This window comes from Pollicipes pollicipes, unplaced genomic scaffold, assembly GCF_011947565.3.
Source record: "Pollicipes pollicipes isolate AB1234 unplaced genomic scaffold, Ppol_2.1 Scaffold_2555;HRSCAF=2994_pilon_pilon_pilon, whole genome shotgun sequence".
Taxonomy (NCBI): Eukaryota; Metazoa; Arthropoda; class Thecostraca; order Pollicipedomorpha; family Pollicipedidae; genus Pollicipes; species Pollicipes pollicipes.
The window spans coordinates 18,188,382-18,215,982 of NW_023596136.1; the positions used below are offsets into that span (position 1 = coordinate 18,188,382).

At 57.0% G+C, this 27,601-nt stretch overlaps 1 protein-coding gene across 4 annotated transcripts in view; it reads right to left on the reverse strand.

Annotated features, from left to right (window-relative positions):
• LOC119107646 (calpain-B) overlaps positions 1 to 27,601 on the reverse strand; it is a 47,301-nt gene that overhangs the window by 12,872 nt on the left and 6,828 nt on the right. For 3 of the 4 annotated variants that reach the window (XM_037231161.1, XM_037231169.1, XM_037231176.1), the window contains 7 exons: positions 24,110 to 24,239; positions 23,314 to 23,489; positions 19,541 to 20,159; positions 4,988 to 5,164; positions 4,107 to 4,176; positions 3,438 to 3,555; positions 2,355 to 2,489 (listed from right to left, as the gene is read on the reverse strand). In XM_037231161.1, coding sequence (XP_037087056.1) covers positions 2,355 to 2,489; positions 3,438 to 3,555; positions 4,107 to 4,176; positions 4,988 to 5,164; positions 19,541 to 20,159; positions 23,314 to 23,489; positions 24,110 to 24,239 — 1,425 coding nt within the window. Of the gene's footprint in view, positions 1 to 2,354; positions 2,490 to 3,437; positions 3,556 to 4,106; positions 4,177 to 4,987; positions 5,165 to 14,870; positions 15,709 to 19,540; positions 20,160 to 23,313; positions 23,490 to 24,109; positions 24,240 to 27,601 lie in introns of those variants that run through there. The other variant, XM_037231182.1, reaches the window with a different exon arrangement.

A 27,601-nucleotide genomic window follows, 5' to 3' on the forward strand; every position in this document is an offset into this window, starting at 1 on the left:
CTGTCAGCGGCACCGGGGCCGGGGGCCGACGGCACCAACGGCACGGAGGGCAGACAGCATGGGGTTCAGGGGACCAGCTATGTCAGCGGCACCGGGGCTGGAGGCGACGGCACCAACGGGACGGAGGGCAGACAGCATGGGGCTCAGGGGACCAGCTATGTCAGCGGCACCGGGGCCGGGGGCCGACGGCACCAACAGACCGGAGGGCAGACAGCATGGGGCTCAGGGGACCAGCTCTGTCAGCGGCACCGGGGCCGGGGGCCGACGGCACCAACGGGACGGAGGGCAGACAGCATGGTTCAGGGGACCAGCTGTCAGCGGCACCGGGGCCGGGGGCCGACGGCACCAACGGGACGGAGGGCAGACAGCATGGGGCTCAGGGGACCAGCTCTGTCAGCGGCACCGGGGCTGGAGGCGACAGCACCAACGGGACGGAGGGCAGACAGCATGGGGCTCAGGGAACCAGCTATGCCAGCGGCACCAGGGCCGGGGGCCGACGGCACCAACGGGACGGAGGGCAGACAGCATGGGGCTCAGGGGACCAGCTCTGTCAGTGTCACCGGGGCCGGGGGCCGACGGCACCAACGGGACGGAGGGCAGACAGCATGGGTTCGGGGGACCAGCTCTGTCAGCGGCACCGGGGCTGGAGGCGACGGCACCAACGGGACGGAGGGCAGACAGCATGGTTCAGGGGACCAGCTCTGTCAGCGGCACCGGGGCTGGAGGCGACGGCACCAACGGGACGGAGGGCAGACAGCATGGGTTCGGGGGACCAGCTCTGTCAGCGGCACCGGGGCTACGGCCAACGGCGCCAACACACCGCTTGGAATCTGAAAAAGTCTGCTACAGGTTTACGTCAGGGTTCAGCCTCTGTTATGGCAGACATCAGCCACTGGGAGCGCAGTACCAAGCCCCGTGCAGTGTTGCTGGTCTGGCACAGCGTCGCAGCCGACAGCATGGACCACAGCACGGACACGTTTGCCCGCTTTCAATAATTTTGGGCGAGAGAGATCACTAAAGACAGCTGAATGAGTGCGCATACAGTCGTGGAAGGCCTTGCGTCAAACAATATCTTATTGAAATTATAGTGCTACAGACTGTATTTTCGTCTATATTTTTTAGGAAGCCAAATAGGTCCAAGAAGTTAGAGCATTATAATAAATCGAACCCATTTTGCGGTCCCAGATGATGTGGACGGAGCATGTAAAAAACCTGGAGCTGCGCATCTGTCCAACGGAACACATGTGAGGGGAGGGGTGGAGGCGGGCGAAGATCACGAGCCATTTTCAGCAACACAAGTGTCTCCGGCTGCTATTTTTACTGACTTTTTTGGACGGATCAGCCAGAAAAACTTGGGTAGAGAGGGGGAGCGGCCCAGCCGGGACGCTGCTTTTCTATAGCACGCAATACATTGGATTGTACCTGTCCGATGATGTCAAGACACAAAATATTCTGCCCCAGGTGTTCCACAGTAGCACCACCACAAATCAACCGCAGTAAATATCGGCGAGACACACAATAACGAACATCAAACGTTCATCGCTTCGCGTTTACGAAAACTAACTGCCACGGTTATCTGATGATGTGGACATACCTGTGCAGTTTTCCCTGTGATCACAGTGACCGTGACTGAGACTTTGGACCCTAAGCCCGTTGCACTGAGCGGCCTTTGGACCTTAAGTCCGTTGCACTGAGCGGCCTTTGGACCTTAAGTCCGTTGCACTGAGCGGCCTTTGGACCTTAAGTCCGTTGCACTGAGCGGCCTTTGGACCTGAAGTCCGTTGCACTGAGCGGCCTTTGGACCTGAAGTCCGTTGCACTGAGCGGCCTTTGGACCTGAAGTCCGTTGCACTGAGCGGCCTTTGGACCTTATGCCCGCGACACTGTGTGGTTATCGGTGACGTCAGACCGTACCTCGTGCCGACAATGGCAATGTATTCACTGTTGAAATTGCATTGCAGCATGGAATAATTCCACACTTAAGTTAGCCTTCTTTGAGACCTTCTGACCTTGCAGTCTCGCATGGTTTGGCATTGAGCGCAGCAGATATGTGAACATTTTCTGGTATCTCAGCTGTTCTCATTTGAGGTAAACGCTAATTAAAATACACATTTCGAAACTGTGTGACCGCTTTCTTAACGCTAGAGATCGGTCAATGTCAAACTCACCTCGTTCAAAGCAACAATGTCGGATTCAGAGCAGAGCATACTCGACTGAGCATATCTTCACTCTAATATGAAACGCCAGCTCTCACAGCAAATTTAACGGCTAGCATTTGCCAACAGTTTGTCCACACGAGCACGTCTTAATATGAAAACAATCCACGAACATGTCGGTCATTTGACCAGTCCTCACTTGGCATAGGCCTTCTCGAGCAGGGCCGACCAGAACTCGTTGTTGTCCTCGGAGTGCATGAACACCAGCTGGCCATTGTAGGTGGGTAGCCGGTCATCGACGACCACGTCCACCCAGCGGCCGTATTGCCAGAACCTGGCGACCGGTGGCAAAGGAGGCGTCACACAGTGGCCATCTTCACCCAGTGGCCGTACTGGCAGAACATGGCGACCGGTGGCAAATGGAGCGTCACACAGTGGCCATCTTCACCCAGTGGCCGTACTGGCAGAACATGGCGACCGGCGGCAAAGGGAGCGTCACACAGTGGCCATCTTCACCCAGTGGCCGTACTGGCAGAACATGGCGACCGGTGGCAAAGGGAGTGTCACACAGTGGCCATCTTCACCCAGTGGCCGTACTGGCAGAACATGGCGACCGGCGGCAAAGGGAGCGGTACGCAGTGGCCATCTTCAACCAGCAGCTGTACTGCCAGAATCCGACAGCGGACGGGGACACAACAGCTACATAACTACTATCTACGAGTTTATCACTTAAATCAACCTGAATACGTCAAGCGCCGAATAATAATCCTTCTATTTCAGTCGAGCTCCACTTCCACAAAGACGAAAGAACTACATAATACACACTGAAGGACGTTCGCAGGCCATCACGACCTCTTCACAGCCGACGCGGAGCTAAACAAAAACTGACAGGCCGTTGGAGGAGAATGCGTAGGTTGTTTTACAGGCAAGCTGATGTAAAGCAGACGGTCTCAAGAGAAACAGACGATAACAATTACAACATCAGATTGGAGAACTCGTGACTAGCGACCAAAACAAACCACAAAACTGACGTAAAATAACCACATCGGCATACTTACCAATCAACGCTTCAGTAGGACACAACAGTTATGTCACATTACTCCGACATGCAGCGTGCCGGCCCGAATAAAACGCACTACGCCAAACGACGGTGACGAGCCGGTGTGGGCGCGACGTGGAGCAACACATCGCACGGCGTTCATATTGTAATATCGCCCGCGCCAGTCCTGGACCAACGGCATCGCCTCGCCAGCGGCAGCCGTCCGAGGTCGTCACCACCTACCGGAAGTGGAAGATGCCGGCGTACTGGTCGTCGAAGCTCTGGTTGTCCGGGACGATCTGGGCGAATAGGTCGCCGTTGAGGGTCAGGTTGGCCACAGCCGCCAGCAGCCAGCAGTCGCCTGAGGTCGACGCCGGTCAGGTCAGGTCACGCGGCGAGGTCACACCGTCACGCCAAGCCAGCACGGACGTGGGGGCAGGCTCAGCGGCCGGTGAACCGGAGAACACGCAGACCCGACACGCCGGTCAGGTCAGGTCACGCGGCGAGGTCACACCGTCACGCCAAGCCAGCACGGACGTGGGGGCAGGCTCCAAGCTGGACATGATCCCAGACCGATGTTACGTCCCGGGAGCAGCTCCCAAACCAGGGACAGGGATCCGGATCCGGACCCGGGTCCGGGCTGGTACCGTCAATGGACCGAGGGCGTGGCAGCTGGCTTCCAAGCACAAACCAAACCATGAATAATAGCCTTTCACAATAATAAGGCCCACCCAAAACTTGAATTGAACCCATAAGACCCCGCACTGCGTGAACCGCTTGGCGATTAACATTATTTCTGCTAAATGCGTCTCAAAATGGCTACAATTTGTTGTTGTTGTTTATTGGAGTTTAGGGGCGCGCCGACTGCGGTGGTCATATGTTTTAATCATCACAGCAACTGTGGCGACGTACCCAGCTCTCCCTGCTGCACATCGAAGCGGGACGCATCCTTGGAGATGAACTGGGGGCTGCGCACTATTTCCTGTTGGGAAAGGCACGGACGTCAGGCGCGTCAAATAGCCGTCTAACGCCAGTCTCACATAAATAAAATCGTTGGATAATTTTTGTCCAAGTAATTTTGCTTCGCTTAACAGCGATCACGCTGGGAACGTAAACCTGTTCCAGCAAAACAGCACATGACAAGGTCAGCGAGACGAGCCTCTAACTTAACCAATCAGCGGACCGATCTGTCTAATCTGCAGCGGCATCTTCTTCTAACCCATGACCTTGAAACAACCGTGACGGCGATCAGACGTCACCGAGACCGTGACGGGAGTGATACAACACCGCGACCAGATGGCACCGAGACCGTGACGGGAGTGATACAACGCCGCGACCAGATGGCACCGAGACCGTGACGGGAGTGATACAACGCCGCGATAAGACAGTACCGAGACCGTGACGGGAGTGATACAACGCCGCGATCAGACAGTACCGAGACCGTGACGGGAGTGATACAAAGCCGCGATAAGACAGTACCGAGACCGTGACGGGAGTGATACAACGCCGCGATCAGACAGTACCGAGACCGTGACGGGAGTGATACAAAGCCGCGATAAGACAGTACCGAGACCGTGACGGGAGTGATACAACGCCGCGATAGGACAGTACCGAGACCGTGACGGGAGTGATACAACGCCGCGATAAGACAGTACCGAGACCGTGACGGGAGTGATACAACGCCGCGATAGGACAGTACCGAGACCGTGACGGGAGTGATACAACGCCGCGATAGGACAGTACCAAGACCGTGACGGGCCCGCGACACGGCCGTTACGTGGCGGCGCACTCACGCTGGGCCTGAGCCAGTCGAAGGGGCGCGGCGGCGAGCGGGAGAAGAAGATGGAGCAGTCCTCGGCGGTGAACTCGGGGTCCTCGAACATCTGGCCGGAGCGGAGCGCCTCGCTGCGCAGCTTGTCAAAGTCCTGCACGGTGCCGCGCGGCCGCAGACCGGAGCCGCGCTCGTTCATCTGCCGCAGGGACGCGCAGGGTCACACGGGGTCACGGGGTCAAACATGTGAAAAATCAGGTCAATATCGATTACCATACTTGATACACTACGAAGTAACATAACCCGCTACTCTCAAGTACCTACGTCGTTGCATGTTGGATACTCTTAGATCACCACGTGCACTAGGGCGCAATACCCACCATAGTAGCTTACTGTGTCAGTTTTACCTATTATACTATCTGGCCTATTCTAAACTTATTGTAAACGTTTTCATCCTTTGGACTTCACTGGGCGTTTAGGCCAATTTCCATGTCACCTTTGCTTCTATTCTAAGACCACCCTTCATACACGAAATATAACGATATGTATTGCTCCTGAAAGCATCGAGCCTGGTCTGCCGGCACGATCATTTGGCTGCTGCACAGGAGTCAGGCGGTGATCACGATCTCGCCCGTATTGTGCAAGGTCCGAAAGCTCTAACGCCCGGCAATGAGCTCAGTGCGTCGTAGCGCGAGAACGGCCGCAAAAATACGGGTCTGGCCGTGCAGCATACGCAGCGCGACGGGCCTCAGAGCGGGGGGACAGCGCCAGCACGGCACAGCGGCTCCGACGCTGCGACGTTGGAATCGCACGCCACCCATGCCTCCACAAAAGCAACGCAGATACATTCAAAAATATATGAAAACGGGCCTCGATAGCGTGAATTAATCAGCAATTGTGTGGATTCAACTAGCTGGTTCGGTCAGTAACGCTCTCGACGGGATTACCTTTGTAGCCGCAGATCGCACTGCCGTGAAATTTTAGCAACAGGTAGGATAATACTTCCTACGATCTAATTCAGTATTTTGAAGACATCTAAATACAACGTGCTAGACCAGGCGGCACATTCCTGCAGACTTGCAACATTTTTACAATTCCACTGCCTTATTTCATAAACATGGGAAACCTAGTCTTTAAATCGCAATAAAAGCTGAATGCAGGTCAGGGAGAGGGCCGCATCTCTGCAACCACACATCATCGTTACCTGATAACATCTAATGACGAGGAAAACATAGCCAAACGTAGCGGTGAATGTGTGGGTGGGTGGCGCGGGCCCCTGCGCAGCACCGAGCGCCAAACATGGGTCTGCCTGTTCTGGAGCCTTTTTGGGACCTAGGTCCGATCACAGCAATCCAATAGTAAATCTGAAGACGTGCAACCACTTGCAAGGCTAGGCCAATGTGCCGGCTCCAACTGAGTGACACACCCCGAACATGTCCGCGCCATCAGTGCTCCCGCGGTCAACCGGAAAGCGGGTAACGCCTCCTTTTCCCAAACCAATCCCGAGCACTAGCGTGACCTATACCGGGACAGATTGCGCCATGCAAACAAGACGGGCGTCCAGCACAGACCGTGGTGCCCAATATCCAACATAAATGTTTGCGTATTTCCCAACCCTGTGGCCGTCCTCACCAGAACTGAGAATGATTGGAAATTCATCGATTTCGTCGACCATTTATGCCAGGCCAGGCCAGACAAACAGGCAGCGGAATTTTCAAGTTACGCTGTTTGTTGTTGCGAATCTGTGCGCGGACACCAAACCATCAGCTCACCGCTCCCACCTCCGAAAGGGTTCATAAAGCAGCGGGCTCTACTGGCTTGCGCCTTATTACGCACACAGTGATCGCGACCACTTTTGGCATCCCACCCTTAACCCTGCGCCAAACGGCCATGACCAGTCGAACCACGAACACAACCTGGCTTCATCACAACTGCAGCTGCCCCTCAGATAACGACCCAGGAACCAAATGCAGACAATGGCGCATTTGTAGCAGCTTTGAACACCTGGCACAGGAAATATCTGCGTGGGATCTAAAAATGTCGGTGTGCAGAAACGCGACGGGCTGGCTGATGGTCGTGACCAGGCGCCAGAATGGAACCTGTTGCTCTTCCGTTCAGTTCACTGGTCTGGAGCAAGTTACAGTACGTGGGCATTTGAACCTCGCAGTTAACACAAGGCTTCGCTACGTCACAGCGAAGGCCATGGTCCATTATAATTGGTCTCTAACAAGAGGCGAGGGAGGCCATTCAAAGGGGCGACAGAGGTCATTCGCTAATTGAGACGAAACTGATGGTTTTTAGGACATCCTTTAATGCAAGGTCACGTACCAAAATACCTTCAAGTTATCTGGAGGGCGGGATATTCATCCCGCTTCACGTGGGACCATCGCCAGCAGTGTCACGTATGCCAGCGCCTAGAAATGCTCATCTCTGTAGGGCGCAGTTGATCCATGCGACCTACTGGCTCAGCCAACGATGTCGCTGAAATCTCAGAAAAGACTGGCGGGACCGACTGGTCTCCGACGAGTTTAGCGTCTGTTTATCCTCCCACATAACTGTAAGGTCCTAATCAGAGGAGAAACCCGACCTCGGTCTCAAGGTCTCGGTTGTTTTGAAGTCCTTGGATAAGCAGCGCCGCGAAGATGCACCCACCGGGACAGCGCGGTCGACTGTGGCGGCGCGTGGCGGCCGCCGGCCCCGGTCTCCCCCGGCGGCGGCGGTCCGATCCATCCGCGCCCGCTCGGCGCGGCCGGTGGGCGCCACCGCAGGCCGCTCCGCCAGAGGGAGGCGGCGCCTCGACGGCCAACGGCGGCACTCCCCTCCCGCAGACTCAGACAAAAGGTCACCAGCCTTGTCTGTAGGGGGACGAGGCTCCGCTGGAGGGAGCCGAGCCTCCACTGGAGGGAGATAGGCCGTTACCGGGCGGAGACGAGCCTCCGACGGACGGGGACGAGCCTCTGCCGGAGGCACATAAGTCTTCACTGAGGACAGCCGACTCTCTGTCGAATGCGGGCGATCCTCCATTGAACATTTGCGTGGCCCATCCTCTGCCGACCGTCGGCGGGTCCCAGCAGCGGAGGCAGAGCGACTCTGTTGCTCCGTCGCCGGCTCCTCCCGGGCTCGCCAGACCTGCTCCGGCGCCAGCTCCTCCCGGGCCAGCTCGGACCAGGCAGGCGGCGCCGGCCGCGGCTCCGGCGCTCCGCTGAACTTGGTGATCAGGTGCTCGAGGCTGGCGCCGGCCCGCCGACGGCTCCAGGGCCGGGGCACACGCTGCAGCGGCACGCTGACCACGCCCAGCTGGCGCTCGCCGGTCACGTGCCCCGCCTCTCCAGGCGCGGACCCCTGCCGACTCTCCCCGCCCAGGTCCGCAGCCTGTTCCTGGTCCTGGTCCACAGCCTGGTCCTGGTCACGGTCTTGGTCTTGGTCCTGGTCCTGGTCCCGGCCACGGTCCTGGTCTCGGGTTCGGCCGACCACCGCCAGGGTCTCGCGGAACAGACGCGGTCGGGCGGCGGCCGGCCGGCTGCGCGGATCGGGCTCTGCCATGCTCACGTGACGGACTGAGGCGCCGCCGCAGCTGGCGCAGTCGGCGCGATCCGCGAGGGGACGGCGCGTCAGCACTCAGCACTTCAGCTGGACGTCTGCTGACAAGTGCGGTCCAGCGTGGGCACGTGTAGCCCGGCCCAGAGCGGAGATGATCCGGCCCCACCGGCTGGCGCAGGTGGTGTCCTCCCGCTCCCCTCCGCCGCGCAGCTCGCCGCACCACTGCGCCGCCAGCTGAGTCGGCTCGGCCGGCCGCGCCACTATCTGTATCGCGGCGCTGGCCAGATAACGGCCTGACACGCCCCGACCCCGGCCGGCGGTCAACCTACGCCAGGGGCGGCAGACAGCTGGCCAGGCAAGACCACGCGGATACAGCTGGGTCACTGATGTCTGGCTGGCCGCACAGCCGCCAGACAGGACCACGCGGAGACTGCTGGGCCACTGATGTCTGGCTGACCGGATAGCCGCCAGACAAACCCACGCCGAGACAGCTGGGGCACGTGCCTCAGGCTGTTTTGCGGTCCAGACAGGCGGCCGATCTGACAACGCGTGGAGAGCTATGTCATGACTGCCTGGCCGGCTGACGATCGTTTGACCTCGCCCAATACCACGTGACGGCATCAAGGTCAGACTGCCCCACCAGTCACAACACCAGCCAAACTGTCAAACTTCCACAAGCACTCAGACAGCTGGTGCACCCAGCGTCAGCGCCGTGCCACCGCAGCCCAAAAATCATTACAGATTTAGCTCCCCCGACCCGACACAATGAGGCATAATGGACGGACAGCGTGCCTGTAGTCCAACGTTAACCATTGAACGGGGACGGCTGCGGGATTTGTTTAAACTGCCTGGCATTCCAGACAGGAGAGAAGCCAGCGCTCAGTTCCGGCCAGTGCTCCCAAACCCACCGGACGGTGCGCAATACACCAGACCAATCGGCTGCGCCCTGCACCAGCCAACTGTGAACTGGACACCTCTCAAGCAGAAGATCGAGCTTCCGATCCTCGAACGGCAGATGCTTCACAGGTGCAGCTGCGCCACTGCGGTTTTACGTCTCAACAGCGCTGCTACAGCACTAGCTTCCAGAGCGGGCCCTTCGCTGGGGCGCGGACACGACACCTATCCGTGAGCGCTGCGGCGGTCACGCTTTGTGCAGGTCCTTGAACACGCCGACTCCCCCGCTACAGCCGCCAAGCCGCCGACCGCGGCAGACACCGCCATTACAGTATTAGCTGGCCGTCTGCCGCAGCGGACGCCGCGGACGCCGCACGCGACATCCATCAGAGGTAGAGCGGACAGGAGCACAGCAGCAGACCACAGAGTGGTTACACGTGCGGCGAGCGGTGGCGAGGACCCCCTGACAACGCACACGCACTCGCACTCGCACACACACCCACTTCCCTCGCCGCGGTGGCCATGGCGGCCGGAAACCAGCTAGCGGACACATTCTTGATGACCTGGACGCCGGTGAACGCAAAACAATGTCAGCGGCTTCGAAGGTCAGACAGTCTTTATTGTTCCACGCACTGTGACAAAGCATAGACAGCATCATTAAATTACTTCCGGGAAATAGCTGATTGAATCCTAACTCATATGTTCTTTTTAGCTAAAAATGGTTCAAAGTGCGGCGACAAAGAGATATCATTGAGGATAATTCACCCTTTTTTGTACATATTGAGGACAAGTGAATAGTGCGGAGCTGAGCCAATGTGAGTATTAATAAAATTTATTTTGCCTCTCGACGCAACAGCAAGGCACCTCTTTGAACCCCTAACAAGCCTTGTTGGCGAACGGCGGGCAAGCCGACGGCCCGCATCGAACGGAGGGACCCGGCGCTGGCGACTCCGCATCTAATCAACCCAAAATGTGATCAATGGAAGGGCTCGAATAAAATGAAATGTGGGTAATAAACGTTTGACATAAAACTTCCGAGTCATATTCCCCAAGCGTCGAAGGGAACTACTGCGTCCCAACACGCAGCTCGGGCCTGTTATTTTATCATCACTGATGCCAGCGATACTGATACAAACTCTAAAAGCATACGGCTCAGGAAACCAGGCAGGAAAATGTCGGAGGCCGAATTTCCTGTGCCACCACGATCGGCATCAGATCAAATCGGCATCACGCACACCTAGAATACGCACCCCGAGTCCGCTGAGGACGTTTGGGAGCTGTGCGTGCGAAGAGCTACTCGTAGGACGGTTGAGAGCAAACGAAACAGATGCATCGGTGGCTGAAAGGAATGTCCAGTGGCGGATGATGTTTGGGGTGCAACCTTTCTTGAACGCCAGACGAGTGCGACAACAAAAATCAACTACACACTTGTGGCCACTGGTACGCAAACGAAAATGGCGAACTTGTTCACATTTCCCCACCTCGCACGAGAACGTGGCCAAGGAGTGGGGACGAAAAGGGCGATCGCCCTCCCCTTGAGGAATTGTGGACCCTGGGCTGCTCGACGGGTGCCCAAATTTGCTTTTGTGGATGCGTCGCCTGATAAATTGAAATACAACAATGGTGGACGATCCCTAATGAAGACTTCAGACACATCTCCCACCGCGCTTGGCGAAATCCTGGAAACAAGTCTGACCTCGCAACACAGAGTTCCCAGTTGCCAAGCATTGTATCGCTCGATCAGACGCCAGCGCTGCACGGCCTGGCGCTAAGACGAACGCCACGGTTAACAGGCGCGGTCCCGTGGCGCGTGGAACGGAGATCGCTCTGAATGAGAAGCTTGATGTAATATGACTCTGCACGACAGCAGGAAAGCATATGGGTGGGGATGTGCCAGGTGCATTGCTGCGCCTAGCTTTCTCTAGCTGAAAGGTGCTTCCGTAGGTCAACGGCAACGTCGTGCAGGATAACAACGACCGAGATCAAGTGATCGAGACCTCAGTCAAGCCCGAATAATTGAATCACAACCGAGATGGAGACTGGAGCGACCCGTAGATATCAAATCGCTCCATTTGCTTCGAAAATGCAAGTTACTTGTGGTCCTAACAGGAATACCACGCACGTAAGATGCCAAGCGCGTTAAGAGCGTTAACTTCGCATTGCGATTTTCACATGCAGACCTCAAACCGAACGCTACGCAAACAATCCAAAGTGCAGAGTCGCAGCGGAAATCCATGTCGCCGCTCAGAGCGTCAGCACTACGTGACGCTTGACAGCTACTCACGCGAAAGGTCGGATTGATCTGAGCCTTCAGACGCATTGTGGCGGATCACCAGCTGTGACGGGTCCCACTCGATCCGCCGGCGGCGGAGTCACGGGAGCGGCCCACCGCCGCCGTCCGCGGACGGCCTGGGCGGGAGGATGCAGCGCGCGGCCGGCGCACACCGCCGTCCCACGGGGACCTCGCCCGCCGGCCGAGAAGGCCACGCTCGGGGCGGCGCCGCTGCCACGTAGAACAGGCGCGCGCCAGTGCGAGCTCGCTTCCGGCGTCTGTTGCGCTCGACCGGTGAGCGGCTCCACCCAGTTGGCCCAGTTGGCCCGTATCGATTTTCATGCGGCGGGAGAGGCGCCCGGCGACAGGGGGTCACTGTTGCCGGGGGAGGAACCGCACGCCGGCCGGACTCGGCGAGCTCCGTCTCCAACGGCGCCGCTGCCGCTGACACGGCCGTCCTGACGTCACGCAGGGCCGCCTCCGTCTCACGCAGAGACCCGGCGCGGACTGGACAGTGGTCTGCGACCGCCGGCGGGACGGCCGAGCGACCCTGGCGCCATCTGTGGGGGGCGCCACCGGCCGAGCGCTGCGCTGGGTCAAGGCGGAGGTCCGTGGGTGAGTCCACCGCAGATACCAGGACCATTTCTCCGTCCACGGGCACCACGTCAGACACGTTACATCACCATCGTGGCGTTGGAGCCAACTGTGGTCATACTTTGGTCGCCGTCAACAGTCCGTGGCGTTCCTGTCCTCGTAATCACAGGCCATGCCTGGACACACCCGATTCTTCCGGAACACGTGCTCGCTGGCCGGAGCCGCACCTCACAAACAGCAACGGAGAGTGTGCGGCAACTACCGTGGGGGACAAGGGTAACCTGTGTTCGACGACTGATGCCAAATGTGGGAGAAATGGGTAAAATGCCGGATGGCGCCCACGAAAGTGTGACAAAGCTCTGACCTGCGGCCCGGTAGCGCAGGCCAGCTATTTAACACACATCTTGAAAACACAGCTCCAAAACGGAGGAAAAAGCGTGTCGCAAATCAATGGCCCCAAGAGCTATTGCTGGTCCCTGGTCAGTGATATTCGCGGCGAAGCCATATCCTCGAGCAACGTACAGCTGGTAGATGAAAACAGCCCAGCGCAAAGGATGGGAGCCAAGACAAGCCGAACCAGCGAATGTTCAATCGTTTGGTCTCAGTACAAACGCTAGTTATGAAAACAAATAACTGGTTCTTGATTCAAGCCTCGTCCAGCAGCAAGCGCCATACCATCGGAGGATTGAATACGATGGCGAGATCGTACAGATCATGCCGCCCAGAGGTGCAAGACCTTTGCGCAATATAGGTCAAGATCGTTACGATAAGCCATAGCAGCATCCAGCATCCCATGGCCGGAGCCGCCGGGCTCCGCCATCTTGTTCCTGATTGCTCCCTCCACTCCACGGTCGGGCAGTCATCCTTTTCTCGGCCGCACTGCCTCACTACGCTCTGTGCATGCAGCCGCAATCTAAATATCACCTGTTGGTTCGCTGCTGCTGAATGAATTGCCTTTCGCAACTGAGAGGCGCTGGGGCGGTAATGTAGTTTAATTTTTGGCAGGTCTCGCATGCTTAATGCCATGTCCATCCTTTGTGAATATCCTTCAATCACCATAAAGAACGGTCCGCCAAACTGCACACAGCGTAGTACCAATATCCCCGCTGCAATCCGCCTACGGCTAAAACCCGGCGTTAAGAACCGGTTGCGCGCAGGAGCGAAGTCCGGCACTCACTGCCGTTGAGTGGTCCCGCTTCCAGCGATGCGATAGCCTACGAACGCTACTGAGGTTGCAGTGAATCTGTGTGCCAAACGGCGGCGCACTGTGTATCGTCATTTCTGAGATCAGTGGTGACGTACACACAGGTGGAGAGACAGACGGGAAGGGCTGCATGACAAATTTGAATTAGGCATAATGCAAGCATCGCGGATGAATTACGAGGCAGACGTTATGCAGGGAGTGTGGGGGGGGGGGGGGGGGGCGGACTGCCCGCCGCCGCGTTGTAGCAGAGCTGTAGCCCGCTAGTCCCTCCGAACAGACAAACGCTCCGAGACTGGAAAGGCTTTGGTCTAGGCCACGGCTCATGCACGGCTACACGATAAAGGAAGGGCATGCACATGAATTGGCAATGGAGAGGTACAATTTAAAAATTCACTGAAAACCAACATACGCGCGTTGTGCGCCCGCGAAATTATTCCCGTGGCGTAAAGCAATGTGACATGTTCTTCACTTGCTTTAAGTTATTTGCCTCTCAAATTTGAATTTACAGCAGGCATTCACACACTACGCATGCAATAAATGTGACAAGGTAGAGCAGGGGCACACGTCCTTGGAGGCTCCTACTTGCGTACGCCCCTCCACCGAGCCAATTCAGCGACGCTATTTGTTATTCAGTGGGGGCGTGTGAAATTTTAAGAAGAAAATATTCTACCTTCAGAGAGATATTGGTGGCATTTTATGTGTATTTTGGTAGTGGGTTAGCCGATTATCCTTGTTAGGCCGGCCCCTGTAACTTGTTTTGCTAAACTAAGCCGCTGGACCGCCTTCTTTCCGGGTGAATATATACGCAACGCAGTTTGATTGTAACAGCGTTGCTAATTAATATAACTCCTCAATGACCATGCGCTTATGCTTATGTACACATACTCGATGCTCAATGAGCTCGCCCAAGCAGGGGCGCAGTCTATCTTGGTAAGGCGGGGAGGGACTCAGGGATTGCAAAGGGCAAGGGTCCTGGCAACCAGCTCCCTCCAAAAAAATCAACGGATATGGCCCACTTGATTTAGAGGGGCGCAATTTTCTTTTTGCCCTTCAATATTTATATCTAACTGAAACAGAAGCAGGAAGCCACCAAAAACGCAATTCTGCAGTATTTTTGATTTCAGCACACTGACGGAACAAGGCGTTTAATGATTGCCGAGAATCCACCGACGGCACTTCTCATTTTGCCGGCGGAATTCGTTTGGGTTGTGGAGCTTTGTGAACGAAGGTGACAACTGTTTGGGTCTGCTACTGTGACTTCATTCACGTGGGCGGGCTGTCGCCGTCGCGTAAACATGGCAGGACGTCGGTAGCGATAGGTTGCCGCCCGAACGTGGGCGGCAACCTAGTCCGAATCATGACGTCATTGCTGAATACCACGAGCCAACGGCACCAGCTTACCGACGCCGTCTGCCGGCCGAACCTCCCGGCGACGCTCGAGCGCAGCCTGTCGAGCTTGGAGCTGATGCCCAGCGCCACCTGGTACTGGTGCGAGCGCTGGTAGTGGAAGTGGTCCGGGTTGTCACACCACGTGTGCCGCTGGGCCGCAACCACGCTCTCACGGATCTCCGCCGTCACCTCCTGCTCCTCCACCTCCACAAGCTCATCCTCTTGCACCTCTTCCTCTTCTGCCTCCTCATGCTCCTCCGATTCCTCCGGCTCTTCCGGCTCCTCTGGCTCCTCTCCCGCCTCGGACGAGGAGCCTGAGGACGAGCCCGAGCCCGAGGACGAGTCCTCATCATCGCTCGTCAACGAGTCGGACTCATCAACGCCCGCGGCGTTCGAGCCTGCGACGGCACTCAAGTCGTCTGTGACCTTCATTCTGAGAACGTTCTTTTGAGACCCGAGGTCAAACTACAGCCGGAAGACGGCGAAGGTGGCCGTCCACAACTTCCACAGGCGGCGCGTTATCACAGCTGTCCACACGTTTTCCAGCAAACTGGACGACTCACTGCACCGACGATCCGCTCGGACTGCTACGACGAATACAACTAGCCAAAAAATCCCGCACCGGTCGCTGTTACCACAGTCCTTTCAAGCTACCAAAGCTCCGCTCACAGCCTGCAGCGCCAGACACAGCCACTAACCCACTTCTGAACCGCACGAGCCACGTTCACAAGCCTCAGGGCCACCCCTCCTGCGGCCAAGGTCACGGGTATCGACCCGGCACTGCAGTGCGCCACCGTACTCGCCCAGTGCCCCGCCCACACCCGAAGTGAATCACGGATGTCACTCCCGCGCTTCCATCCAAGGGACGCCGCGTGCGCGCAGTCGGGGACGCGCAAGATCCGCCCGATAGCCAGCTGACTGCTGCCACCGCCCCGGACCCCTGGCGGCCTGATCCTGGACTATGGCGGCGCGGGCAGAGGCGTTCTCGCCCGTCTGTTTATGGCGGCTCGGGCCGACCTTCACGGCCGGCACAAGCGGCGAGACGTCGCCTGCCGCCACTGCTCCATCGTATCAACAGCGCCGCGCCACGGCCGTGCGTTTAGAAGCCGTCGGTAAAAATAGGGGTGCGGCACGCCGCGGCGAGTCGACGTAGACAGCCATTGACCGTCGAGACGGCCGGCCGCGGCGCCGGCGCCGGCGGAGCTCGCGGAGCGGGTCACGCTTGCCGCTGATCATGCCTGACGGGGCGCCGCTGGCACGCAGCGACACATCCGGCAGCAAGCGCTCTGAATCAGCCGAAGGGTATTCGCTGTTATCACGTGCAAACGGTACGGCGGTGGCAAAAATTCCGCCAGCATTGTCACGGCGGTGCGTCATGCGCAGCAGTTTTGTCCTTCCTCGTAACCTCGCAGCCAGAATTGCCCGTCGTGGGAACTGTGAGCCCCTGTCTGCATCCATGACCGCAGCAGTGAGCGGTAAACCAGGAGGACAACTCATCGGCATCGCCCGCGCACTTAAATTCCTCGGTGGACGGCTGCCCGTCACTTCCCTGCATGTGACCTTGAGGCCCGGCCCAAGCCAAGTGCGGCCTTCGGTCCAGCCTCCGGCCGGCCGGCGGCCATCGAAAAATCCCCAGCTCGCGGACGTTCCCGCCCGTCGCTCCACATGACTTGCATATGCGGGTGTTGATGGCAGAGACTCACGTGGGCAGGTGGTCCGAGCTTTCTCGTTCATGGCGACATTGGTTACGTCTCAAGGGACCGTGACTTGCCAACTTTCGTAGAACTTACAGATGTATGTCACCAACCAGTCCTGAGTCATACAAGTATCGTAGTGGAGCAAATGAAGCCAGGTTCAACTTGAAATGATTTGATCACAAAGCGGGGCATCTGGCGGCATATACCGACACCATTATGTCACGTGCGGCTTGTTGACGTTCAGCTGTCCCAGCTGCCCAAATCACGTCAGGTATTTCAACTGAAGCATTTTTCGTGCACGTAAAGAGTGTGAAATAGCACTACCAGCAGCCTTAGGTCACGAAAGTTCTGGCAGACGTGCGCACCGACGGTCACCGCGTCAGCGTCGCGCGCGCGCCCGTCACGGCCGCCGATTATGAAACACTCCGAGGGAGAAAGAACGACTTTTTCATTTCTTGAAATATGCGAAAACCATAAGCTGGTCCGATGCGGAACTGAACCTTTAAAAACTGAGGTGCGAATGTCATTATTAGGCTTAACCTTGAGTGTTAACCCAAGATGAACGACATGCCATAGAGCTAGCGTTAATTTCTGACCTGCTGAGGATGTAGTTACATCCTCAATTTGTTCGAAAGTTACACCAATGGTATGGTGCATTTCTTGCAAGCAAATGAGCTACTTCTAGCAAACGTCACTGGTTCTCTGACGAATGATCAGCCCTGCCGAAATAAATGAAGGCACAATTACAAGGTCAACAGGACACTAATCGATGCACACTACTACGGCGAAAAACAATGCGACTGTTTCTTGCCAGTCATTTTCAGCTCAGATTGCTGTCAGATATAATCAATTATGCCTTCGGCTAACCAGTTCACCACTAAGCTGCTTGTCCGGCTTCAGTAAAGCGGAATGTTAATTAAAAATCAAGCGATGTCAAATCAACGGAACGTTAAAAATTGCTCGACCTGGTTTAGAACTGTGACAATTGATGGCCGGTGTTGATGCTGGCGTCACCTTCCACCAGCGCGACCCGGACGTCGGACAGAACATGACGCTGCGACCCCGGCGCCCGGTGCGGGATGCCAACACAAGCGTGCGCCGTGGGGGGGGGGGGGGGGTCACGGTGCGGTGCCTCCCAGAGACGCGGCGTCCATGCCAGCAGCACAAAACACGGCCGTGTGTTGGCTTCAGCTGGCGCTGTCCACCGCATCGACGTCTCCCCGGCCGCGGCCGCTGGGACCGAGGCCAGCGCCGCCCCGCTGCCAGGAGCGCGGAGCGCGGGACAGAGATGGCCGGGGAGGGCACGCGGCCGGCCGAGCTCTGCCACTGGGGCGCCGGTGGCCGGGCATCGATCGCCTTCCGTCTGGCCGGGGCGGGGGGGGGGGGGGGCCGTCCCGTGGTCTGGCCTTGGCCGCAGGGCAGAGACGTCACGCCGAGGGACGGACGGAGAGACGGAGAACACCCGCCGCGGCAATTCGGACCTTCCCTGGCCGCGCAGCGCAGACGACGATGCAATTGCTGCCATTCATTCAGGGGACGAGCCGAAACAAGACGACGCTTAGTCTGCTTGCCGTAAAATTTATCATTCAATAATTAGCTCCATTACTGCTGCATCAGACTTTCATCTAACGAATCAACGGCAAATCAGTTAGATTTGCTGGTTGTGTCGCAAGCGAGTGGCGTTCGTCCGACACGCACGTAGCGCAACAGAGGCCCTAATTAGTCAACACAAACTAGCGCCAGTCCGTGACAGATTCGCTGCCGCATCACCTACTAGCCAACGTGCAAACGATGTCGGATGGGTAACACCAGACCGTCATATGGCTCGTTACTGGACCTGCGTTCTGATAAAAGCCCGCCCCAGCACCAAAATGGGCTACCATTCTAGCTATGCTGATTCAAAGGAAGCACGGCATGGCCTTAACATCAAAGCAGATCATCATTACAGCCATGCAGACCGTACATTGCCGCCCAGCATAACAAGTTAACCATTTGAGCTATGTTGCCAGGAAAGAGCATCCCAAACGTCACGACGGCCCGCCGCTCGACCTGAGCACGACTGGCAGCGGCTGGCGGCCGGCCCGTCCGCCGGCCGCCGGTGACAGACCGGTGCCAGCGGCGGCAGGGGTCGGCCAGGCACGCCTGACACCGTCTGCCGGCGTTCAGAATCGCCCCAGCAGAGGTGCCATGGGAACCGGAATAACTCCGCCAAAGCGCCAACGGGGACCAAGAGCAACGGCAAATTAAATCATCTATGAATGGGGCACCGAGATTACGCGAAGTCTAAAGAACTTGACATCCACAAATACTTGAATTCTGACGCATCGGTGCGCCGGCCAGGAGCGAAAGGTCCCGCCCACCCGGTAGGGAGGGTGGGCGGATGGGAAGGCGGGCGGGCGGGCGGTGGCCCTAGCTGGCCGGCCGGCAGCCGCTGGTGGTGACATCTGGCGGACCTCGCGGTACAGCGGCCGCGTTCGGTGGAGCTCGGGTGTCGCTGCTGGACACGGGGCATTCCAACAAACGAAATGGGATCGGCTGGGTCGGCTGTCGTTTACACTCGCCGCGTCCCTATCGGCAGGTGGTGGGAATGCATCGTTCAGCGATTCCGGGGTGTCTTGCCCCGTTTTCCGGCGTCCGAGCGGAGCCGGAGCGATCAAGTAAGCGCTTGATTCGACTGGCCGAGGGTAAGATCGGAGAAGATTACCACGTCATGCTAATTTACAGGAGGAAAGCTCTATAAAAGCCCAATACATATGGATGAAAAGCAGTCAATGAGGTCGAACTGGTGAGTATAAACTGCCCCATCATACGCGTTGTGAAGGTTAGAAATGGCCTTCATCAGTGAAACTGGCTGCATTCCTTCTTTCCCCTCACCTCCACTTCCAGCCATAATGTCAACGTCAACGGCCCTTATAAAAGATAGCCAGCGACGGCCAGATATACGACATGCAGCAGCTGGGGCCCAGCACCAAGACGAGTACTCACATTGAAGACGGTGGCGGCCGGGTTGAAGGCGTCGCCGCGACGTGACTTCAGGGCGTACTTCCCCTTGAGGTTGAAGAACTTCTCCACGATCCAGCCGATGGCCTTCTTCACCAGGTCTCCGATGATGCCGATGCCGCCCGAGCCGGGATTGGAGTTCAGCGTGTGTCCCACCGCCGTCTTGAACATGTCGCCCATGGCGTTGCCACCCTTGGTGACGTCCGACTGGTTACCCATGTTCTTGCCGCCCGAGAGGGCGCCGATGATGGTGCCCAGGAGGTTACCGCTGGCGGCATTGCCGCCGCCCTGGCCGTGGCCGCCGCCAGCACCGCTGACAGCGCCCGAGATGAGGCCCTGCAGGAGGCCTGCGGCGCCGCCGCCACCTCCGCCGCCGCCGCCGCCACCCAGAGCGTTGCCGAACGCCGACTGGATGAGGGATCCCATGTTGACACCGCCCACACCCTTGCCGCCGTGCTTCATGGAGGGATGGGCGGGCGCCGCGCCGCCGCCTCCTCCGCCGCCGCCGCCGCCGATCATGCCCATGATGCCACCCAGGATGTCGGAGGCGCCGCCGCCGCCGCCCTGGCCGCCGTACCCGCCGCCGCCGCCGCCGCCTCCACCGCTGCAACGAAGGCACAGGAGACGGGCGTTAAGCGACACGTCACGGCACGAACACGACGCTCTGGGTGTCATCGAACGGTGCGCGGCAGCCGGCGACGGTCCAATGTCAGCGATGAGATGTCATCTCTGTCACATTAAAACAAACTTCGCATAAAGAGATTCGAAGGCAAATGCGGCCTTGGAAACACCAGTCCACAAAGGGGCAATGTTCGTAACGCGAATGCCCGTAACCACAAATGCTCATCCATGCGATTTCTTCAAGATTGTTCGCATGTGCAAACATTTGTTATTGACTGATGTGCTGTAAGATTCATATGGAGGTATCTCTCATGCAATATGTGCTGCTACGCTCGGGAACACTTCCGGCCCATGCGCCAATAGCTGCATACGTTGATGGCACCTAGGACCCTTAACTGATGTGTAAATCAATGTGCTGCCTCAACGTAAGTCAATCACAAATGAGCATGCGAAACGAGCCCAACCAAGCCCCCCCCCCCCAAAAAAAAACAAGATGCGCTGAAAACTTGGGTCAAGTTTTTCACAAATGTGACGCATCAGACGTGCAAGTTTTCATTATCCTCAGGTTGGGTGGCTTCGTCATCCTTCCTACTACCTCCGTGCGATGAGTATACGCCTAATGGACCATAGCATGACATCCCATTTGGTTGGTCTGTCGGGGAACGTCGCACGAGTTCAGATCGCTTCTTGTCTGTCTTCATGTGGTAGTGCAAATGGCTGGAGTCATATCATGACATAGACCATGGAACATCATGAACTTACAGCTGATTTATACCTTACACGGCCATTGAAACTCCAAAATATATACTCTGACGCTGCTATGGGATACTTTAACAGCTTCGCTGTAAAGTACTCCCTGAAATTGTTGCGGGAGATATTTACGACTTGAACCGGCGTGAAATTGGTCGTAAAGTGCCGTAAGGTCGCGATCGGCATGACCGGTGTACATGTCTACATAGTCGCCGACAGGCTAGTGTCGGCGACTATGGTAAATGATCAAATGAGCCAGAGCCGCCGACACGAGCATACACCAAACTGATGAAAAACATTTGACGGATGGTCTGTCGGTCAAGTCAAGCTTCAGGACTTGACCTCATAAGCCATCCATCCGTTAGCTGTAGGCCTCCAGCCGACCATCCCTGCAGCGTATCGCCACTGTAGTCCGGCTGGTACAGCGACGAGCCCTCTGACCGGTACGTGACAGACATGTGGGATCGCGTCCCAGAGCGGCGCTCGTGGCAGACATGTGGGATCGCGTCCCACAGAGGCGCTTGTGGCAGACATGTGGGATCGCGCCCCAGAGCGGCGCTCGAGCGGCTCGTCCTTGAGGGCGAATTGGCGACGGGCCAAGATCAGGCGGACAGCGGCAGCGACGATCCCGTCGCGCCGGGAAGCAGCGAAGTCGGAAAAATATGTCAGTTGAACTCAAACTGCTCTCCTGGGCCGGATGTCAACGTCTTCGTGACAAACTGCAGCTACTATGGATAGTGATCCCGAAGCCATCCATGTAGAACATTCGATGAAGATTTCCAATAAAAAGATGTCGCTCGGCTCCAAATTCCAACAATTCTACCAGACTTATCAGAGCAGGCTGTTCCCACCGCCTCGGTGAACAAGAACTGTGGACCCGGTGCAAGGCAACCAGAATCTAACAACATTCACGGGAAGGCCAGAGTGGACAGGTTGGGCGACATGAACTGGGCGTCAGTCCGGTCCCGGGACCTCGCAGCCGTGGCCGACACCGAGTTTCGGCCTCGGGGTGTTTTCGCCGCCGCCGCCGCCCCCACCCGGCTGTTCCGAGCCCGTCGGACGACAGCCGTCCGGAGCCAGCACCCGCACTCGGAGGGTGGGGGACTGCCCGCGGCGGTGCCCGCCCCAGTGTCGGCACCGCGTCTCCGCCGCCGCCCGGCGCACCGGACTTGGCCGGCGGCCCAGGGGCGTCGCCGGAGCGTGGGCGCGCGCACGGCTGCCAGCCGGTCCGGCGTCAGCGCACCCACAGGACAGCCGCGCACGCACCGTCGCTCCATCCAGGCCTCCGGCGTCGGCCACAGCCGGCCCTGCGGCCGGCGCCAGTCGCTGCCCGGCGCGCCCGGATCGTCCCAGGACAGCCAGAAACGTAACATGAAGCGGTGCAAACGGGTGAAGTACGCCAGCGATGTCTGTTAGCTTGGGGACCACGACAGAGATGTGGATCACCAGCCAGGAGCTTAATGCAATGTCGTAACGAAACTCCGAAATGTGGCATCTGGCAGCAAAATAGGCACTCGGCCCCCGCCAACGGCCAAACGCACAGACAGGTGCGCCGAAAAGGGACATCGGCGGCACACACACCAGCCAGCCAGCCCCGACGGCTGAAGATGATCGGGCGCCTGTCTGTGTAGTGTCCAGCATTGCACGGAGCTGGAGCCAATCTCCAAAGAACACACAGGCCGATCTTCAGAGTATGCTGGTTGGATGTCACCACTACTCGCAGCTGACCTCCTGGACACACAAACAAAACAAGATTTCCCTGCGAGTGTTCTGAACAAACACACGCAAGAACCCCAAAAGAACTTATGAAGCGAAATTCAAAGGTGCTACGAATCCCCATAAGCAGACACAGACAAAATAATTCACAACTGGCAGGAACGAAAGTATCATCCCAAACAAGCCCACCTGGAGACAACCCTGTCGAAAGGCACAGTAAAGCCAGATAAGCAGTGCACATCCCGACAACGACGGTGTGGACTTGACATTGTGTAGTGCCATCACTTCATGCATGTATCACAATAATTGTGCAAGATTCCTTCTTGGTGATGCAAAGCACATGTCCAACCAAATACGAATGTCGCCCGTGTCTAAACAAAGTGATTAACCCTCTACCCTTCCATTCTGGATCTCATGCTGCGAAGGATAGACGCAAATGCAGTGCGCATGCGCGATCCGACCCCGCTGTGGACGCCGACGCGCCGCCCACTCACCCTCCACCGAGAAACTGTCCGATCAACTGGGTAGGGTCGAACCCTCCCCCTCCTCCGCCGCCGCCGCCGCCGCCCTGGTTCTGTCGGTGTGGCGCGTTGGGGTTAAAGGACGAGTCCTGGCCGGGCAGCTGCGGGTACATTCCACCGCTGCTGCCGCCTCCGCCGCCGCCGGAGTACCTGTTGCGCTCCTCGTCCGTGCGGTCGTCCCGCGTCTTGTTGGACATGGCGCCGATGATGTCGTCCATGCCGCCGCCACCGCCACCACTGCTGCCGCCGCCGCCGCCGCCGCCGCCGAAGTGCTTCACGCCGGCTCCAATGATGTCGCCCAGGTCCAGGGTGCCACCAGCCTCCACCTGCGGACGAGGTAACAGTGTGATTCAGAGTGGCACAGGCTGCCACCTGGGAACAAGGGACTGATCACAACGGGATTGGTCACAACGGGACTGGTCACAACGATCACCCACAGGTCCGAAGCTGGAACAGAGACAACAGGTGCTACTGGCCGCCATATGGGGACCTGGCAACGGACCCTCACGGCCTATTGAGGGAGTTGGTGTTAATGTGTAGGTAATGTGATGCCCGGAGACTGACATTTACGCAACCGCATAGGTCGAGCGCAGTCGGCGTTGTTGGGGCTCAACGACTCACTCAGCTGCTGAGGCCATATGGCGTCGCCTCGCTCTCATCCTGGCAGGAAGGGCGGTCGGGTCGATCTTCACTACACATCGCCACGCCCCGGGCGCCAAACCGTCCTTACAGGAGTGAGTGAGGCCTTGGGGACAACGATGACCCTGCCTTATCCTGTCATCTTCCATAACCGTAAGGCTACGTTCAGTCACTTTTATCTTATCCATGGTGAGAGGAGATCGGTGGTTAGAACCAAACGAATACGACCCTCCCCAGCTAATTAGGAGCAGTACCGTCATCGGACCACAAACACTGTCGCCGTCGGTCCAGACGCGTCTCTGTGTACCTGGTTACTCCTCGTGCGTCGCTCACGTCCATCCTGACCGTCGTCCTGGATGTTATCGATGACTTCGTTAGCCACGGCTCCCACGAGGTCACCGAAAAACCCTCCGCCTCCTCCGCCACGACGGTCATCTCTGTAACGTAAGATTGACAGCAGGGTTAGCGACGGTCCAACAGACAGGTCAGGCGGGCACCTGCATAACGCTCCGGTTCTCTTGGAGCGGGACTCCCGAGTGACACGCAGGTGATGGTCACCGGTATACAGGTGTACAGCCCCAGGTACACAGGTAATAGATGTAAGTATAACTCCTAACTACTGCACAGCTTCACGCAGGTGATGCCCGGCGGTATACAGATGTACAGCCCCAGGTACACAGGTAATAGATGTAAGCATAACTCCCAACTACTGCACAGCTTCACGCAGGTGATGGTCACCCGTATACAGATGTACAGCCCCAGGTACACAGGTAATAGATGTAAGTATAACTCCTAACTACTGCACAGCTTCACGCAGGTGATGCCCGGCGGTATACAGATGTACAGCCCCAGGTACACAGGTAATAGATGTAAGTATAACTCCTAACTACTGCACAGCTTCACGCAGGTGATGGTCACCCGTATACAGGTGTACAGCCCCAGGTACACAGGTAATAGATGTAAGCATAACTCCCAACTACTGCACAGCTTCACGCAGGTGATGGTCACCCGTATACAGGTGTACAGCCCCAGGTACACAGGTAATAGATGTAAGCATAACTCCAGGTACATAGGTAATAGATGTAAGTATAACTCCTAACTACTGCACAGCTTCACGCAGGTGATGCCCGGCAGTATACAGATGTACAGCACCAGGTACATAGGTAATAGATGCAAGTATAACCTCCAACTACTGCACAACTTCACGCAGGTGATGGTCACCGGTATACAGATGTACAGCCCCAGGTACATAGGTAATAGATGTAAGTATAACTCCCAACTAATGTACAGCTCAGGTGCCAGCAATGCATAGCAGTAGACTCCATTTGACAACGAATATGACTGCCAATGACACTTCACCATGGCTCTATTTGTATAGGACGCGCTGTCACCAGAACAAATATTTGGGCTACAATAGCCCTTTGTGAAAGGAGAGACAGTTCCTAATCACCGTATCGTCATGGATGTTTTCCGTCTCGACATCCTGAAGGTGTCGTTTCCATTCCAATCTTGGCAAAAATGCCCTGCCCATCATAGGCAAGCATGCGTTTTCATGAGACCAAGAGTCCTCCAATCGGTGTGTACTTGTGCCAGACCGCTCTGACGGGGCTTCGAGCAGCGGACGGACAAGGCGCACGACCCTGTCTTCGTGACAGATAACACTGATATACCTATGCGCATGTCAGATGATTTAAATAGTGTATCTCAACGCAACCGACAGGTAAACTGGGCATGAATAAACAACGGAGTGATGCAACCGCATTCACGCATCGGCATTACCAACCGCTGACGACGTCAAGTTAAAAAAGGTCCCAAATCGATACGGCTGAACTGTCTCCGTCGCCACTGCAATGCAGACCTGGTATTGACCGCTTCCTAGCTTCAGTTTCGAGAACAGAGCCCTGTCTGACGTGGAAAGCATGGGGTCGAGCCAAACTAGCGTCAAACGCTGTGTCAGGTCACTAATCGACCTGCCACCCTGCATATCTCGAATTCGAAACGTGTAATTAACAGTAGTCTCTCACCCTCACAAACACCCTCATTCCATGTTGGTTCTCAACTGATCGGTGGTTCGCCACCGCCCTACACGAGCTCGCTTCGGTTGGGCAGCACCACGATCAGACTTCTCGGCCACGCGACCTCACAGATGATACAGGATCCCGCGGACCGCGACCTCCCTTCCTCCCTCCCCTCTTGAAACCTGCTGGGCGTTGCCAGACGAAAGGACTTCAGTAAATAAGACGCCGCACGACGCGTCCCCATGTAAGCAGCCAGACTGCGGTGCTTGGGCGCCTCGGTCCTCCGGCTGGGTGGTCGCACAATGGTCCCTTTCGCGGCTAGCAGAGCCTTATTCGCCTCGCGCACGTCATGGCAGCGTCTGAGAGGTCTCCGCCAACAACTTGACAAATTAACATATTCGTACTTTACTCGCATGTCTCTTCGGACGCCGGTCCATCCGCACGATCAGTCGATGAACTTGCCTAGCACGATCAAACCAGGCACACAACCCAGGGCGGTCTGTCAGATCAATACAATCACGCCAACTGCTCCGGCCAGCTGTCCTCGGAGTAGCCGTACTGCTCCGGCCAGCTGTCCTCGGAGAGGCCGACGGCTCCCGATCGCGTTGTTGAACGCCATTATTCGCAACTGGTATAACAATTCACACAGCCCCTGTCAGCGTCAAGGAAAGCCGAGATATTTCGAGATGCAGGCTTGGGCTAGCCAACCGCCACTGTTTGACGGGGTTGTTACCAGAGCAGCCCTGTGCTCATTGCACGCGACCTAAGGACCGCCTCACCACGAGCGATCTGGTGCACGTCGCATGTGAACGACAGTATTATCCATTCTCGGGAGATCCGACATTCCCGACCTCGTCTCCCCATCCCCTAAATATTCGAGCGTCGCCGCGTCGTTCGTTTGAAGGAATTCGCAATCTTAAACCCGCAGAAATTAATAACCTACAACTTGCAGAGCTTAGCGCGTTACATCAGTGCTTGCACAATCCACGTGCACAATGTGCTCCCGAAGACCGTGACCTGTCTGGCTCCGGTCGCGCCACCCGCCAGCCAGCCAAACACCCGGGCCGCACGGCACGGCAGGTGTTGCGCACCTCCAGAGAGCAGAACTCTGCTGACATGCCGACACAGAATTAAAGAAGCAGCCGTTTCAATCCATTCGGAACAAGCCAGCTGCGTTTAAAGATAAGAACAGGCAGCTACTGTGAAAGTGAAAGGCATCGATACGGTCGTGCTTACAACCACCGAACTACTTCCGAGCCTCTAAACAAGACTATGCGGTGTATTTCGTGCCAAGAATGCGTCTCAAAGCGCCGATTCTCCGCATTTTGGCAGCGCAGACTTTTGAAAATGAGCCACATGTCGGTGACTTAACACAGTGGGAAATCTGAGCTCTAACGTGCACAGAATTCTCAAATCCAGCCAGCCCAAGTTTCAGCACCACACACCGAATGGTTTGGAAGGTTACTCCGAAACATTTATTAGGTGCACTAACTATCCTGACAGCCACTGAGCCGCTCACCAATGACGCAGACTTCACTTCGTGAATACTTAACACTAACGGTCCGACGGCTCCCACCCCGAACTGAAAGCCCAGAACTGAACCGCTGGCTGGCACTGAAGCGCTCACGAGTGACGAGGGCCTCACTTCGGAATACTTTAAACGAAGGGCCCCGCCCTGAACAAGTCCGCCAAACCATGACGAATAGGTGATGCACGTGTTCCCCGAAAGTGTGGCCCACGCATGAAGGCCATCGTGCTGGCACGGTGCCATCACTACCGGC